General features: G+C 40.7%; 1 protein-coding gene across 1 annotated transcript; it reads right to left on the minus strand.

The window, feature by feature from the left end:
* Positions 1 to 468: 468 nt before the first annotated feature.
* On the minus strand, positions 469 to 5,969 carry krt8 (keratin 8). Its single transcript, XM_042491264.1, has 8 exons — positions 5,431 to 5,969; positions 3,478 to 3,686; positions 2,755 to 2,815; positions 2,555 to 2,650; positions 2,226 to 2,390; positions 1,870 to 1,995; positions 1,487 to 1,751; positions 469 to 1,316 (listed from the first exon to the last, which is right to left on the minus strand). The coding sequence occupies exons 1-8, from the start codon at positions 5,857 to 5,859 to the stop codon at positions 1,078 to 1,080; spliced, it is 1,590 nt and encodes a 529-aa protein (XP_042347198.1). The 5' UTR covers positions 5,860 to 5,969; the 3' UTR covers positions 469 to 1,077.
* Positions 5,970 to 11,972: the final 6,003 nt, after the last annotated feature.

Below are 11,972 nucleotides of genomic sequence, written 5' to 3' on the forward strand. Positions count from 1 at the left end.
TTAGTTTTAGTGATCATCGTTGCTGATGACCAACTGAGCCCCATGCTCAGTAATGATACTTAAATCTGTTAGCAATTAACCTGTTGCCCTGTGGAATGTTTCAGGTGTTGTTTTTTTTTTCACATTTGGCAACTTTCCCAGTCTTTCGCTGCTGCTGCCCCAACTTTTTTGAACATGTTGCAAGCATCAAATTCAGAACAAGTGTATGCTTTACAAAAAAAACAACAACGTTTATGATTTGAATGTGTAATATCTTCTATTTGTAATTTAACTGAATATAGGTCAAAAAGATTTTCAAAGCATTGCATTCTACTATTATTTAAGTTTGACACAGCATATCAACTTTTGTGGAATTGGGGTTGTGTTTCGAATTATTGCTGGCAGATTTATTAGAATTTAGTCTACTACTACTGCATTTTTCTCCCTTTGAGTAATCATCATTCAATATGCAAAAAAGTAACGCTTTTCTTTCAGTAAACACATTTTATTTGGTTTGGTAGCAAAAACAGCACCTCAGGACAACAGTATGATGAGGGCAGCCTCCTAAGGGGTCGAACAGTTTCAGTTACAGGACACGCATAGGGAAGACATGCACTACCTACTGTAGCAGGCAATTTTAGGACATTAGTTGACCAACAAGGCTGAAGCTCTGTTTCAGTACATTCACATTCCTTTGAAAACACCACTGTCTATGCCACACCATTTGGATGAAATAGCCCTTCATGTATGGAACAGCTGTTGCCGAGATTTCAAGGGAGTGTTGCATATATATATATGTTCTTTCAATAGTTGCAATTTGCTCAGTTTTTATCTCATTTTCCATGATAAAACTTCTTTTTTAGTACAGACAGTCAGACATCAAACATACAAAATGAATTCTTTGGTCCCTTTTTCAGATCTTTGGTCGTGTTAGGATCATGTATTGCTTCATGAAAAACATCTTCAGGTTCTATTGGAGAGTGGCTGGCAAGCATTTTACTTCATAGTTTGGGACAGGGGTGAACTGTAAGGATAAAACTACCAGAGAGGGAGAGGAGATCATAGCAGACAGGTAGTTACACCTCTAAACTAGACAGCTCAATCCTCAATGACCTCAGAGGACTCTGACACCACTCTGCCATCCTTGGTCTCAATCATCTTGATAACAACATTCTTCTTGCTCTGGCTGGTGATGTAGCCAGGGCTGCCGCTGCTAAAGCCACTGCTGAAGCCACCGCCGTAGCTGCTGCCACCGCTATATCCGCCGCCAAATCCGCTGCTTACACTGCTAGAGTAGCTGCTCTTAATGTTGTCCATGGGATAACCACCATAGCTTGCTGTTGACAGAAGGGAGGTGAGAAGGAAACAGTTAAATGTGGAAAAGTGTTGAATCTGTTCAAACTAAAAAAAAATGTAACTAAAATGTAAATTAAATTAATGAAGACATTTTGTTATGACTTCAGTCAATACAAAGACAATGAAAGCGAAGTCAACAAAGACAACTTACTGCTCTGTTGGGAAATGTTGATAGCCTTGATGCCAGTCGCGAGTCTGTCCTCCTCTCCCTCCAGCAGTTTCCTGTAGGTTGCGATCTCAATGTCCAGAGCCAGCTTGACGTTCATCAGGTCCTGGTATTCTCTAATCTGGCGGGCCATGTCCTGTTTGGCTCTCTGCAAGGCTTCTTCCAGGTCCTTAATGCGGGCTTTGGCGTCCCTCACTGCCATCTCACCGCGCTCCTCAGCTTCAGCGATCTGGGCCTCCAGGTTGGCACGCTGGGGAGAGAAAAAAGTAAGGCTTTGTCCACTCTCCAGATTGTTTTTATGATAATACCAAACTATATGATGGCTTACAATGGTGTACCATAGGGCCAAAACACTTTTTTTCCCATACCTGTCCCTTGACGGCATCAATCTCAGACGTCAGTCTCTGGATCATGCGGTTGAGGTCTGCGATTTCTGTCCTGGTAGCCCTCAGGTCATCTCCATATCTGGTGGCGGATGTCTGCATCTCCTCATACTAAATAAACATCAACAACACAAGATATTACAAACTGGATATCCTACTGATAAGAACAATACATATGTCAACACACAACCTGATGAATGTTTTTGCTGAGGAAAAAACCCTTCAGCTTTCTTTCAATATAAATTTAACCCCATGGCAAGCAGGGACTGCAACCTGATATGTACCTTTCGACATAAAGAAATGACAGAAACATTAACAATTCAAAAGGAGTTCTCATTCACCTTGGTCTTGTACCATGTCTCTGCCTCAGCACGGCTGCGGTTGGCGATGTCCTCATACTGAGCCCTGACTTCAGCCACGATGGCGTCCATGTCCAGGTTGCGACTGTTGTCCATCTCCACAATAACTGAAGTGTCCTTGATCTGGCTCTGGAGCTCACGAAGTTCCTACAAAAGTACAAATAGAAAAGACAGAAAAGGTGAGAGATCGGTATATTCTATGTCATCCAGGACACCCATCCTGCTAATATCCCTCCATGGATGGCACAAGAGGCAAGATACTAAACAGATTCTGAGAAATAAAAAGAAAAAAAAATGCAATTGAGTCATACCTCTTCATAGATTGACCTGAGGAAGTTGATCTCATCTGTCAGACTCTCCAACTTGGCCTCCAGCTCAACCTTATTCATGTAGGCCTCATCGACATCCTGCAACCAAAAAATATTTGTGAGAATGACACGTAAAGAACTGTCCATGTGCACAGAGGTGTCAAAATAAATTGCTAACAAGTTGAGTGAATGATGATGCTGACCTTCTTGATGAGGACAAAGTCATTCTCACACTCTGTGCGCTTGTTGATCTCATCTTCATACCTGAGAGGGAAAAAACACACAATTCATGGTTTTGAATGTTCATATCAAGAGTTTATACCCCAATGTAACACCAGGTGGCGCTAGTAGTCCATCCCTAACTCTTGACCTCCTTTGGGGCCTTTTCCTCACACAGAATCTGTTGACTCGAAGCCAAGTGTGAGAAGTGTTACCGATATTTCTCCCTTGGGGCTCCTCTGACCTTAGCTGACATGCTTCATTCGTCTGTTGACAACTGACAAGTATGTGCGCCACTATTGTATCTGTTTGTGTTACAGATACATGCTTTCTTTTGCACAAGGCTGCAAAAATAGCCAAGTCTGTAAAATGATTTCCTATGTAATGTAGTGGGTGTTTGTAACATGCTTCCTCAGTGCTGTAATTCCCTAGAGTTTGTATGACGCAAGACAATGGACAGATGAAGGGAGTAGTCCACAAAAAGATTAACTCAGTGTGCAATATAGCTAGGCTTAAAGCCCTATGTGGACTCGAACTCTTAAATCCAGCTGTATTTTATTTGTGAATGAAGTGTCTTGCATTTTGACAATTGTCCAGTGCAACCTCATTGAAAAAGATGAAATCTAGATAAACCAGACTAATCAGAGCAGGCCTGATTTGGGGTAGAACAACTCATCAGTAGCTGCCATTGCCCCCTTCGTACTTACTTGTTCTTGAAGTCCTCCACCAGGCCCTGCATGTTGTGCAGGTCGGCCTCCAGCTTCATCTTGTCATTTCCCAGGCTGTCGAGCTGTCTACGCAGGTTGGCGATGTAGGCCTCGAACATGGCGTCGATGTTGGATCGGGTGGTGGTCTGTCCCTGCAGCAGGTTCCACTTGGTCTCCAGCATTTTGTTCTGCTGCTCCAGGAAGCGAACCTGATGAGTAGGGAAAGATGCAGAAATACATTTAATAAGTTGGGGGTTATTCCTTAGCAACCAATCAAAAAGCCTTTACTAAGATTCAGCAACTTACATTTTTGTCGTAATAAATATTCCTTGTCATCGGTTACGACTTATCATGAAATTCCCTTTAAAAGTATGCTACAACTGCAGTCTGCCCTGAACAAAAAAGCATTGCCTCTGGGTTAACATCCTAAAGTTCTATCATAAGGATCAACCTCGCCATGCTTTCTGTTCACCGTCCACAATCTTTGTTGTTCTTATCCAACTTTGGTTCTTTGTAAGCTGCTGTTGGCAGTGTTTCCAAACTGGCCGGGCTTTTCCAAAGGAAGGCCTGACGTACGTGCATCCTGACAGGAGGTAGAGAGGAGTGAGAACAAGACGAGTTTGGAAAAAAGCCAGTGATGGAGGAATGGGGCGAGTTAACCCTTCTCCCGCATGTCTTCCTGTTTTTGTGAGCCTGTGTTTCGCAGTCAAAGAGGACAAATGAAGGTAGACAAGGGGGTGAAGCGAAGTTGCATCTGCAGCAAGATGTAGAAAGGTAAATATTTAACTGTGCTTTAGATGTGATGAGGAAAGAGCAGAGGGTAGAAAGGAGGTGGAGGGGGTTGGGAAGTAAGGGAGATGTACTCACTAAATAGAGGAGGAGGGGAGAAGTGAAGGTGGATGACGTAAAGGTGGAGAGTTTGCATATTTGTGAACAGTAAAAGCAAGGTTGTCCAATATATGGGACTCAATGGACCTTGCTCAGATAGATTGCGCTCTACAGGTGAGACCTAACCAAGAACCCCTTTTGGTCATCATCTGAACTGGAGTAAATAAAGATACTATATCACCTTTAAACTGACATCACAAGATGATAGGATAGAATTTTATCTGGCTTGTGGTGAAGCATGCAAAATACTCTTTATCTTCTTTTAATCATTGCACTGGAAGGAGAGTTGATATGTAGCCAGTCAGCTAGCATTGAGCAGAACACGAAACCAACTGGCCTTTTTAAATATTAACCCACTGCTGAGGTCTCAGAGGAGAGATACACTATTAAGTATTACATACTGGAGCTAAATGCTGATTTGAATGATTAAAAGTCAGCGTACTCCCAATGGACAGTCTTTTGAAATTGTGTCACAGTGAAAGGAGGCTTTGTCATTAAGGTAACAATGGCACTCAGAACTGACTGTGTATATGAGTGTTTGGGAGGGGTGGGGGCCACCAGGGCAGCTGAAAGAGCCACACCCCAGCTAAGGGAGGGCCCATTCCCAAGGTAACTCGTATCACAAGCCCTGAGCTCTGCCTTGACACACCCTTAGCTCTCTTTCTTTGTCTTTCTGCAAGTATGTTTTTCATCACTATAAAAGGGCAGCCTGAGCCAAAAGATAGACAGCCTAACCCTAACTTTGAGCTACAGCACATTTTTTTTCTGTCTTGACTGCATTTGTGGGAGGTGACGAAAGCAGAGTGGGGAATAAATCAACTTTCACCACGCAGCAAAAACTGAGGAAATCAGCATGAGAGAGCATGTGGCAAACATATGGAGCTCCATATCAAATATTGCATAACAATGTCATGGTGCTTTAAAGAAATGTTCAGCCTTTTGACGACACTTTGAATGACCTTTCCACGCACTTAAAGCAGATTCTGTCTGTTTAAAGAAAAGATTAAGGTCAAGTGCCTGGGCAACCTTATTTTTTCACACACTAGCTCTGCACAAACCTCTTACCTTGTCAATGAAGGAAGCAAAGCGGTTGTTGAGGGTCTTGATCTGCTCCTTCTCCTGGGTGCGGACAGCTTGGATAGTGGGGTCAATCTCAAGGTTCAGGGGGGCCAGGAGGCTCTTGTTCACAGTCACAGCGGCGATAGGGACCTGGGGGCCACCACCAAAGCCCAAGCCTACACCTGATCCAAAGCCACCACCATAGCTTGCAGCTCCTCCAAAGCCTGAACCACCCATGCTTGAGCTCACGCTAAAGGCAGAGGAGCTGGCGATGCCACCTCCATAGCCCCTGTTGCCTCCTCCAATGGAACTCCTGACATTGTAGCTCCTGTGGGAACTGGCACTGCCTGGTCCAGCATAGGAACGGCTGCTGAAGCTCTTTGGGGCGCTGGAAGACTTCATGGTGTAAGATGTGGTCTTATAAGTGGAGGTCATTCTGAAATCTGGAGGTTTTTCTTTTCGGATGAAATAAGTCTGGTGAGATCAGACCAAGGCAGGCTGGCAGGCAATGGGGAGACCAGAGTGGATAGAAAGAAAAGAGTTGACTGAGGAGTTTTAAAGCCTGTGGCTGTGGGAGGGGACTGTGGTGAGCTCCCATTGGCTGCAGGTCCGGGTGAGAGAGGGAGGCAGGGCTGTAACATTACACTTGTATGACACATTGTCCAGTCACTCAAAACCATTACCTGGTCTCTCAACGGGCTTCACTGTGTTGTCAGAGAAAACTTTTGAGAGGATTGTGGAATATTTCTTTACTTTGAACTTTTCTGTGTGTGTGATTCTCCATATAAAACTACTGAAAAACAAAAAGATCAAGCAGCAGCAGCTATGTATCGGTAAAGTTCAGTGTGTGTGTGTGTGTGGTGGTGGTGGTGGTGGTGGTGGGGGGGGGGTTGGTTGATAGTTGGTTAATTAATGTTCAGTAGCTATTACACATCAATGCCGCTTATCTGAAAAAATCTGGAAAAGGCGTGTTCATATTTCAGTAGAAAGGTGTGTGTGTGTTTGTGTTTGTAATGATATAGTTCTGGTAATTTTTAGGAACAGTCAAAAGTTATAGTAAATTTTAAACTTCAGTGACACTGGATCTATGTAGTCTTATTTCTTATTTCATATTTATATTTACTACAGTAGTGCACATCTGTTGACATTACAGTTCATACATTTTTCAGAACTCCTATCGACCATGTACTATATTCTGTTTTATTTAACTTTTTTTATATTCATACCCACATTTTAGCTTCTGTACTTTTTTATATTGTAGATTCTAATTAAATTTTATTGATGTGATTTTTAAATATATTTCCTAAATACATTTTATGCATCATATTAGCGAGCATTGTTGAAATGCTGACATACTGAAATAAACAGGAAGTCCCCACCATGCGAAACACAGGGTGAAAACACAAATTGTGATTCACAAAATTTGTTCAAATTTCTAAATGCTCATCACAGATTTATAACTTTGGGTTTATATGACTAGTTAATTAGCTATCTTCAGAGGTGTGGGTAGGATGCTTTTTTATTTTTATTTTTTTCATCTTTACCTTCCTATCTTTCTCCAGTCTTTATCCTTAGCCTTACAAATGTATACTTTAAAGATTTACTCAGCAGGACTTACCAAAAAAAAAAAAATAATAATAATTAAATGTACAGGATGTTTGAAATAAAATAAAGAGATGATAAGTTACTGTGAAGAAACTCAAAATACTACAAAAGGGGCAAAACAATCACTGAGACACAAAATGCAAAGACACAAAATGATGACAAAGAAAGACAAACCTACAAAAAGATACATTAGAGGGATGCAAAAAACTGTTTAATAGGGGGCCCAGGGGCCCTCTGTCTGATAATCCGCCCCTGAGTGTAGTCTATACCAAAATGAATAACACCAAGTTAGGCTTCTTTGGGGTGGCACATAACCTCACAGAGATAATGTAATCAAAAGAATGTTAACTCTGATGTGTAATACATGGAATCTTAAAATATGTCAATAACCGATTTATCTGTTCTTTTCCAAATCTCTTTAATGTAGTCTCTTTAATAGTTATATCACAGAAATAAGGAGGAAGCAGACATGGCTGATGTTGGTGAACTGACATTGGGGCTGACTCCACTTGATGTAACTACATGTTAGCTAGTTACAAAAACAAAGGAATGTGTACTCAAAGATTGTGACAACAATGTAATGTGTCAGGAATTGCTTTTTAGGCTACAGGTCCTCTGGGTACATATAACCCTCTACAAAATTTGGTTAACAGAGATAAAGCTAGGCCTGCCATATAGCATATCTATCCTTGGTATTACAAGAGCTGGGAAAGCTGATGGAACATCAGGCGACACTGAGGAAGAGTCGCTTGTTAGCATTGTCACCATGGATGTATTAAGAAACCTGGATACAGCGATAATCATGGGGCCAGATTAATTTCCATAAAAAATGTTTAGTGGCGCAGGAAGCCAAAATGGTTCATTTGTCGCACATAAGATTACCTGAATGATCAGGGTATTATGGTCAGTAGCCTACTTCTGCACTCTGCCGCACATAGAGCAGGTTGTCTTACTTCTACCATCCGAATGGCTAACTTAAGGTTTAGTGCTGCGCTTACTTGTATAGAGATAAAATGATTTAATGTTGTGGCTCTTCGAGACTTTCCGAATGTTACCCAACAAAATGGCTTAAATCCTAAATGTAAAATAAGTCATTTCACGGAGGTTGTGATGTTAAACAAAAATGTATGCCCTGATTTACATCACATTTGCTTTCACAATGTAAGTCAATAGGAAACATTCCTTTTGGCGTTGATAGTTATACGCACATTGCGTAGGTGCATGGCCTTCGAAACAACTTTGACTTGGTCAAATGATCTGATGAAGAGCGAAGCAGGATTGAAATGTTGTCTTTAATACATTTGTTTGGCATGAAGTAAGTGTGCAGGTGTTACCCCTTTTCATGTAGTGCATCATGTGACATATCCTGAAAATTGCAGTAGGTCTACCACTGGGCTACTCCCAAAATTGGCTTCAAAAGCTGGCATGGTTCCTTGGGGCCTGATTGTCAATAAAGACAAATTCTGCTGGTTGTCCTAAAACACAACGCTTATATTTTAATACTTTTGTACCTTTGGAACAGGAGTGTAACCATTGTCACGGCGGTGTGCAATAAGACCTTTTGTATAAGGGTTAGTAGTTTTGGATGCTTAAGGGCTCGGAATTCCTTGGCTGCTGCAGGCAACTGCAACCCCTTATCTTGCTCTGAATATAACACGTTCCACATGGACTGTTTTATATGGTTGCATCTGCAAACTAGGTGAACTGCTCTAACAAGCTGGCTTTCATTCAGTCAAACAAGAGGTAAGTTAGGTTAACGCCATTGAGCCTGAGGCTTTTAAAAGCACAAGCCGAAGTTTATTTATATTGTAATACAACTATGTGCTTATGTGTCTGTCTACGTGACCTGGGCCTCAGATAACAGAGCTGTGATGCATTATAGGCACTATAAACACCTTTCTATAATTCATAACTGATGCTGATTCCTAAGAGAACTACTCACTGTGTCAACATTGGTAAAGAATTCTTACACCACACTGATAACAGAGCCACTATTCCTCCCTGCACTGAAACTTTTCCATGTTTCCCACCATGCTGCAGTGTGAAACTACAGTGGCATACATGGCGGCTCAACCTTCAACCATCCTTGCACCAATACCAGCCCTGCATTCTTCTCCTCCTTCATTCGTTTCCTCCTCCAGTCCCTCACCACGATGAGTCATGAGTCTTGGCATTACCAAGCCAACCCCCTCCACCATATCCTCTCTCCTCCATCTTCCCTAACCTTCTTCCTTTCCTGCCAGTGGCTCTTGGCCTCAATATTATCATGGAAACGCACCAAAATAAAATAGACTCCCATCATCTCTCAGCCAAAGAGGATGCCAATCCAAGACTGGGGCATTTGCGACTGCCCGTGCATAGGGTTGCAAAGCGCATAGGGACTGACTAAAACTAAAAAAGAACATGTGGCAATATTGATATGATGTTGAGAATGTGAGTTTGAGCTTTTGCCACATAGGAAAAATCTGGTAAGTTTCTAAAATAAGATATGCCAAGGGGGAACTCCCACTGTGCTTAGTGAAATGCATGACTGCGGTAAATTCATGCTGATCCTACAGTATATTATCACCTGGTTTTCAGTCATATGAGATGTTAATGCAAATCCCACAGAGACAAGAGCAGATCACTCAAGGAGGGCTTCAGAGTTAACTGAATTTCAGTGATTTCACTATTAATTATGAAACATGCTTTTGTTGATCGTATGACTCTCGTTAAGCTAAATGACTGTAAACAAGCTAATAAAGTTACGTCACACATCATGTCTGCATTTATCAGGGGTGCAGACTGCAAGAATAAAGCACTTAAGTTTAGTTTGAAGTAATTTTGCTACAATGTGTAGTGTGATACCAGAGTTTTCCTTATTGATATGGTTTCTAATGCAACTCATTTACCAGCAGCAAGTTTTGTTCCAGTTTTGTGGGCATTTCTGTTCCCATTACAGCCAGTATCCCATTATTTAATCCCTCTTTATTTATTTATATATCATATGTAAACATTATTACTGAGGATATTATGGATTTACATAACTACTTGTTTTTCATAATCAAATTCATCACTTGGGTAAAATGTTATGGTGGTTTTTTTGGGGTTTTTTTTTTTTGTCTTTTGTACAGTATCATTCTCTGCTGTAGAGATGAGGGAAAGTTTCACTTTCAGTGTGTTGACATTTTGTACCCATATTTACACCCCTAAAAGTCTGATGCAATGAATAACCAAACAGCATATATGTTCTAATAGTAATGACAGTACAACTCCAAAAATTAAAATAAATAAATTTCAAAAAAGACAGAAAAGTGGCGACCATGTTTTAATCACAGTGGGCTGCCAGGGAAGATGCAAAGAAATGCATCTCTTCATGGATGAATTATAAACGCCAATGCAGAAATGTTTTTCTTCTTCTAATCCTGTTGAATATGGGCACGGTGTAAAAGAGACACAACATACTTTATTTAAACCATATGATCCACTATGCATGCACTCTACACACCACTGGCATGCTAATAACATTAGCTAGCTAAACATTCTAACTTTTAACTTAAAAAGCATTATAAATATAAGTGTATTACATTTTGGTCTGTGCTTGATGCTACTACGGTCTGTATGACCTCTGCAGTAAAAGTTCAGTTTTTCCAACATACTTGAGACAAATCCCAAAATGCAAAAATTTACGGAGTTTCGCAGACACATTGGAGATGATGGCAATACCAATTCCACTGGCTTGCAACTGTACACAGAGGTACATAGAAAGAAAGTATAAATGACACCTCTGCATTTCTTTTTTTTGTTTTGTTTAGCACATTTATTTATTAATTTTCAAAATTATACAAACAACACACAGATTAACACACATTACAAACAAACGTAAGAAGTTGCATAAGATTCCCCCCTCCCCCTCCCCAAGGCTCTAGAAGAAAAAAACAAAAACAAAACAAAAAAACACAAACTAAAGACTAGACAGGATCTCCTGATTACAATTCTATGTGTTGAGTAATTTAAGAGCAATATAAAAATAAACATATCCATTTATATAAATAACGAAACAACCAGCTAGGTCAATGAAAGGAAAAACCTTCAACAAATCTATAAAGGGGCTCCAGCTTTGAACAAAGTCCTTGCGTTTTTTGCCTATTTTATACCTAAGCTTTTCCAAAGGTAAAAAGGAGAGCACCTCCCGCAACCACTGCACAAATGATGGTGCTTTATTTGACTTCCAGTTAAACCGGATAAGTCTACGAGCAAGCAATGACGCAAATGCCACTGCATTTGCTTGCAAGCCCATTAATTTGAGGTTTGGGGGAGGTATGCCAAAGATGGCTATATGAAAATCTGGGGTTATGGTCTGATTACAAACATGAGAGAATACCTCAAAAATAAACACATACGTCCAACTGAAGCCGATCTGTGACTACATTTCGCACAGCTGGGGTCGGTAGTTGAAAAAAATCTACTGAGTCTATCCCTTGAATAATGAAGGCGGTCAAGCACCTTAAACTGGATTAGTCCATGTCGTAGACACAGTGAAGAGGTATGTATGCGGGTAAGGCTATTTCGCCAAACCTCCTCTGAAAGCGCCACAACCAGATCCTCTTCCAATGCATTTTTTGTCTTTTTCCAAGATATATCGGTTTCAATCCCCAAATAAGTGTATAAATTAACGAAAGGGGGTCTAATTCTAAAATGGTGTCTGTATCACTTTTGGGTTGCAAATAAGGAAATGAAGGGAACATTTTCTTACTCTAACTACGAACGACGAAAGATACCTGAAAAAATGGGATGTGGGTATATTGTGGTCCTTTGTAAACATTTCAAATGAGCAAAATGTATTGCTTGTAAATAGATCATGGAAAAACACCATTAATATGCCAGTGTTGAAATGAATAATCCAACACAGATTATAAAAAAAGGGATTATTTGCTACTGGAAAAAACAACTGGCTTGTATTA

Source organism: Plectropomus leopardus, chromosome 8 (assembly GCF_008729295.1).
Source record: "Plectropomus leopardus isolate mb chromosome 8, YSFRI_Pleo_2.0, whole genome shotgun sequence".
In the NCBI taxonomy this organism is placed as follows: domain Eukaryota; kingdom Metazoa; phylum Chordata; class Actinopteri; order Perciformes; family Serranidae; genus Plectropomus; species Plectropomus leopardus.

Bases quoted from the DNA above. Each gene is read 5' to 3' on its own strand.
- krt8 (XM_042491264.1), bottom strand. From the start codon at position 5,859: ATGACCTCCACTTATAAGACCACATCTTACACCATGAAGTCTTCCAGC. The intron at 2,651-2,754 runs GTCAGCATCATC...TTTTGGTTGCAG, and splicing joins ACTTTGTCCTCATCAAGAAG to GATGTCGATGAGGCCTACAT. The intron at 1,996-2,225 runs GTGAATGAGAAC...ATGTTTATTTAG, and splicing joins AGACATGGTACAAGACCAAG to TATGAGGAGATGCAGACATC.